Below are 5807 nucleotides of genomic sequence, written 5' to 3'. Positions count from 1 at the left end.
ATAGGCAAAAACAGAAGTCCTTGTCTCTAAAAAAATAATAATAATAATAAAATAAAAATAAAAAAGAATATCCTTGATGAGGCAGCAAAAATGTTTAATCTTATTAAATATCAATCAATCCTTCTGTGCATCTTTTAAATATTATGTATAATGAAATGGGAAATATGTATAAGTGTAATGGTCGTCTCGAGAAAAAGTATGTACTTGAGTTACAAACTGAACTAGCCATTTTTTTCATGGAACACCATTTTTGCTTGAAAGAAAAACTGGCAACAAACTGTGGTGTTCATAGTTGAGAATTTGGCAAGCATTTTTTGCAAAAAATGGATGCAGGAAGACTATTACTTCAAGGAAAACAATGAATAAGCTTAATAAATTTCAAGCTTCTCAAGCTAAAATTAGAATTTTGGAAAATTTGTACCTGCCACTGTGAGCTTGGCCTCTTCTCAATACTCAAAGACTATTCTGGTGAGATTGGTAGTGATATTAATGAATATGGTATTTTGACATTGCATAACAAAATGAGTCAACATTTGGAAGCTCTGTATAATTCCGTGAACCATTATTTTCCAAATGACAAATACATGGGATTATGCATCTATTCAGAATGAAAACTAGAGCAATGAATGTTAATATAACAGAGTATGAAAGTTCATTGATCTGGTCTAAGATTACACATTGCAATTAACTTCTAAAAAAATCATCATTTGTCAAATTTTCATAGAGTAGCAAAGAATAATATCCTTAATTATCTGAAAAGGCTATTAAAATACTCTCCGCTTTCCATTTCTATGTCTCCACGAGGCCATATTTTCTTCATATACTTCAATTAAAACAATATCTGACAATAGGTATAATGCAGAAGCAGATAGGAGAGTCTAGGTATCTTTTATTAATCCAGATATTTAAAACATTTGCAGATACGTTTTAAATGCTGCTCTTCTCACTATTTTTCCTTTTAGAAAATAGAATTACTTTTCATAAAAAATATGTCAAACATGTAATGGGTTTTTATTTAAATAAGTTAATAAGTAAATATCTTAAGATTTTCTTAGTTTTAATTTCTAATATGGAATATTCATAGGTCTACTCTACATAAACAAAAGTTATTTGGTCCTCAATTTTTAAAAGTGAAAAAGAGCCTTATGACTGAAACTCTGGAGAATCACTGCCCTACGGTTACATGTGTTCTAAGCCAGTAGTCATTGTGACATCAGCATCAGGCCAATGACTGCCTTCAGGATTTCATGCAGTTGGCCATTATTGCAGGGCTCTCTAGCTGGGCTGCCCTGTAGGAAGCTAACCACCTAAGAGTGCCTACTGTTGCTGTCGATGTTCTTCATAGGGCATTCTATGATGTTATCAGGAAAGACATCCAGCAAATAGTAAGAGAAAGACCATTTCATTTTGACATTATTTCTTCCTGTGATTCTAGTTATGTTTTCCAACACCTTGCCTCTTGTTTCACCATAAAAGATGTACAAACTTCACACCAAAAGGGTAAAAGCTGCTGCTGGGCAGATGTGGACTTCAAATCTCTCCAAGATCAGACAATCTCTTAAAAATGTTTACCATAATTGTAAGATTTGGCACGCATATCCATCCTATGACTGTGATCAAGATGACATTAGTTCCGATGAAGAAATGAATCTTACAATAATGCTTCAAGATGTTAGAAGTGCCCAAACTAAACTCCTCAGCCGAATGACTGACATTGTGGGTGCTATATCAAAAATCCAGGAAAAAATTGACCATTATCTGAAGCAGATGGAAGTACTGGAAACCAGAATGAATGTTAAGGAAGACAAACAATCCACAGCAACTGAAGATATCCTCTCTATGAAAAAAGACATTGAGGCTTTAAGGAAGAAGGCAACAGAACTGGAAAACCAGAATTCTTGCTCCAGCATACATTGTTTAGAAGTTCTAGATAGAGAAAAGGGTAAAGAAATCATAGAATTGCTTCACAAACTCATACAACCAGAAGCTCTAAAGAACACATCAGCCTCTACAGACTCTGAAATCCCTTCAGCAGGACCAGAGAAAGTGCCCAGTTATCCAAAGCCCACTGATCATCTTGAGGAAAAAAAAATTTCTCCCAAAAGTAAAACTCTAGACAAAAATAACCATCAAAATGTATCAAGAAGGTTTAAAAAGGCAAAGTCAAATATTTACATTTATCCAGACTTTGGTACATGGATCAAGCTAACTTTTGTCCATGGAGGGAAATGGACCTTTTTCCTCAGTGCTACCAGGTTAGAAGAATTCATCCAGTGGCTTCTTTCAAGACCACCCATTCTTCCTGAGGAGCCACAGTCCATAACCCAGAGACCTTGCCCATTCACTGGACCTATTGTAAGCTTGACCACAACCTGTCTCTCTGTTTTCAACTATATTTACTGCCTTTTTGGTTTCTCAAAAGAAGAAATAACTCGACTCTAGAGTTATTTTCTGCTTTGCTTGGTATAAAATAAATGTAACCTGGTTGCTGCAAGCATTCACACATCTTTGTGGTGGCTGTGAACTCCTTGGTAGTTTGCTGCAAAGTTTCTATGCACCTACAGTAAGTGAAGGCATGTGATCTCATTGGAGTATTGTGATCCATTTTCTGTCAACATTCTTGTCTTCTCAAAGGCAATTCATGAGGACTCATCCTGTGTCCATTTTCACAGATAATTTAAAGCAAAGAATGAAGGGGTCAAGGGAAATGTGAAACACATTTGGTAGCCTCCAGGTCAGTTTTCTAGACACTTTTATCCGGGTGGTCTTTGTAGACAAGATTTGTGATACCAGAAACATACTCTACTGACAAAATTTTAAACAGCAGAGAGTGAAAAAGATACCCACTATAAAAGCTACTAAAGTTAGCATTATAAAAATGAAAAAGATTAAAAGAACAAGTTATCGTAAAGAAAATATTAATTCCAAAAAATAAGCTTTTTCTTTCAACTTCAGCTTCATTTCTATCAAACAGTTAGACAAAAGGGGAAAAGATTGAATATGGTACCAGGTAATTTGTACATTTTCATGTAAAAAAGGAGACAAATACTACGTCCTGTAGGTTTGATACAGAAGAAAAAAGAAAAACTATTTGTGAACTAATTTAAATCTCAACACTATAATACCATAAACTCTTATATGACAAGGGTTTTTTTTTTGTATAAACCATATATCCAGAGTGAGCTTCATTTTTAGACGTAATAGGTGGTTGTCATTGTAATGTAACTTTTCTAAACATCGTGCAGATTACCTGCAAAATATTTTCTTCACCACTTAACTCAGGGAATGAAATCTACCCATAGTCATTCCTCTGGGGTCATATGCTATTAAACTACAAATACTCTTGATAAATTTACTTTAATTATTCTTTTAATTTATTTTTAATTTATTTACTTTTTATTTATTAAAAAGTTATTATTTACTTTTTATTTATTTTATTTAAATTTATTTATTTACTTTTAATTATTCTCAGTTATTAATTTGAAAGGGAGGGTAGAGGTGGGTACTCACACCTGTAATCCTAGCACTTTGCGAGGCCAAGGTGGGAGGATTGCTTCTGGGAGGCCAGAAGTTCAAGACCAGCCTGAGCAACAGTGAGACCTTGTCTCTAAAAAAAAAATAGAAAAATTAGCCAGATGTGGTGGTGATTGCCCAGCTACTTGGGAGGCTGACGCAGGAGGATTGTTTGAGCCCAGGAGTTTGAGGCTGCACTGAGCTATAATTACATCACTGCACTCTAGACCTGGCGACAGAGCAAGACCCTGTCCCAAAAAATCTCAAAAAAAAAAGCAATCACTATATCACTTTAGCAAATATTTTTCCAGTGTTCACTAATAGCAAGGGATTGTGGAGAATAAAAAAAAGTAGGAAACATTCCCTGTGCTGTAGACAATAACATTGAATGGGATAGATAAATATATACACTAATAGCTCACATGCATGATACATGGGGATGGGCAGCAAAGAGCAATATCAGAGATCTCTGGGATCAGAGAAGAAAGAGGGGAGATGAGCCCTAGAGTAAGGAGGTAGGGTGGGGAGGAGGTGGGGAGGGCAATGTAGCAGGCAGAAGGAAAAACAAACAAGAGCACAGGAGTGGGGGCTGGCAGGGAACGGAGGACATAAAAGCCACCAAGCATTACATAATTGGAAAGTACTGACAGGCCCTTTTTTCAGTTCTTTATGGATCTAATTTTTCTTTTCAGGGATTCCAACCATGTTCATTTTAACCTATTTTTTACCTACATAAAAACATTAGAGGGGGAGAAAGTGACTCTACATGATTTTCTCAGAATCTCAAACTTTCCCTAGAGATGTTTCTGTTCATCCTGTTAATGAACTAAGTTCCCTGTGAGGAAAGGGGGGATTTTGCTTCTGAGTCAATTATTTATCATCACCTGGGCAAGATCTCACACGACTTGTTAAAATTATAACTCAGCTTATAACTGCACGTGAGCAAGTAACTTTTCCCCAGCCCTGGCTTTCAAATTCGCCTGCTCTCCCCAGCTCACTTCCACCCCTCCCGGCTCAAAGGAGATGCTGTGTCTCTTGCCCATTCCTCCCCCGGGGGCTGGCGGGGGCTTCATCGGTCATTCCCCTTCTGTCCTTCATCTTAATCACCACCGATCTATCAGTCTTTTTGTACTCAGCTTGCAGAAGTACTCACTTGGTTGCCTTGTCCCTATGTCCCCTCTTCCCCTGTCAGTTTCCCACCACCTTTTTGAATGAAGGACTCACTTTCCCTGTCCCCACCTTCCCGCTCCCATTCTCTCCCCGCTCATGGGAGCGTGTCTTCCATAACAATGCTTTCTCTCCTGGTTCTCTTCCCATCACTCTGGCAGATCCTTCTCAGTTTTCTTAGATGATTCCTCAGCCGCTCACCATTCCCTTAAAATATGGATGCTTCACTTATAACGACTCCCAGATGGAGGAATTCCTAATCCAGCCTCTCCTGGGACCTCCTGGGCTTTTGTTCCAAGTTACTACTTATCATCTCCACTTGCGTGTCTACAAAATAAAGTACATACAAATGTAATTAGATAAGTGTCTATAACGTATATAAATCAAACATGAAAACCATTGTGCATTCACTAAAAGGTCTCAAATCATTGTTGTGGGTATTAAACACATTTATTGGGGAGCAAAGAACATTCAAAGAAGACTAGCTTTCAGAACAGCTATTTACTAAACATTTATTATATATTGGGCACTAGCTAGTTGGGTGTACAATGATGACCCTCAAAACTATGTGATTTTGGAAAATTCCTGAAGCCTTGTATTCAGTTTTCTCAATTGTAAATTGAGAACAATTTATGTCACAAGATGGTTGTGTTAATTAAACGAGATCATGTGCATAACCTGCCAAGAATGGTGCCTGACTTAGTAGGTACTTAACGCATGGCGGTCATTTCCTTCCCTCTCCAGGCTAAGTGTTAACAGCGGGCATGAAGATGACATGGGCCCTGCCTCAAGCAGCTCACGTTCAGGACTCTGCCTTCTTTTGTCAGCTATAAAGGACTCCAGACAAATAACGAACAAAGTGACAAGCTAAATACAAAAGCTCCAAACCAAATCTTGACTCCCTCATCCAAAGATAGCGTGATAAGAATAAGACAGGGGGTGAAGCTTTCCTCCTCGTCTGGGCATTTGACCAATATTCCATCATCTGCAACAGCCACTCGCCAACCTTTAATTGCACGCTATGTAAATAAGCAACAAAGGAAAGGATTTGGAGGGAAGGGAGGTTGAGTTAAGATAAATAATTTAGTTCAGTTTGGAATACTTGCATAGACACAGACACTAAGAGC

General features: G+C 37.4%; 1 protein-coding gene across 1 annotated transcript; it reads left to right on the top strand.

Annotated features, from left to right (window-relative positions):
- Positions 1 to 1476: 1476 nt before the first annotated feature.
- Positions 1477 to 2500, top strand: CCDC54 (coiled-coil domain containing 54). Its single transcript, XM_012646042.1, has one exon. It carries the CDS (start codon positions 1477 to 1479, stop codon positions 2440 to 2442), a length of 966 nt encoding a protein of 321 aa, XP_012501496.1. The 3' UTR covers positions 2443 to 2500.
- Positions 2501 to 5807: the final 3307 nt, after the last annotated feature.

The sequence above is a fragment of the Propithecus coquereli genome, unplaced genomic scaffold (genome assembly GCF_000956105.1).
Source record: "Propithecus coquereli isolate 6110/MARCELLA unplaced genomic scaffold, Pcoq_1.0 Scaffold105, whole genome shotgun sequence".
In the NCBI taxonomy this organism is placed as follows: Eukaryota; Metazoa; Chordata; class Mammalia; order Primates; family Indriidae; genus Propithecus; species Propithecus coquereli.
Note: the sequence above shows the minus strand (reverse complement) of the source record. Positions and strands in the feature narration are given on the sequence as shown.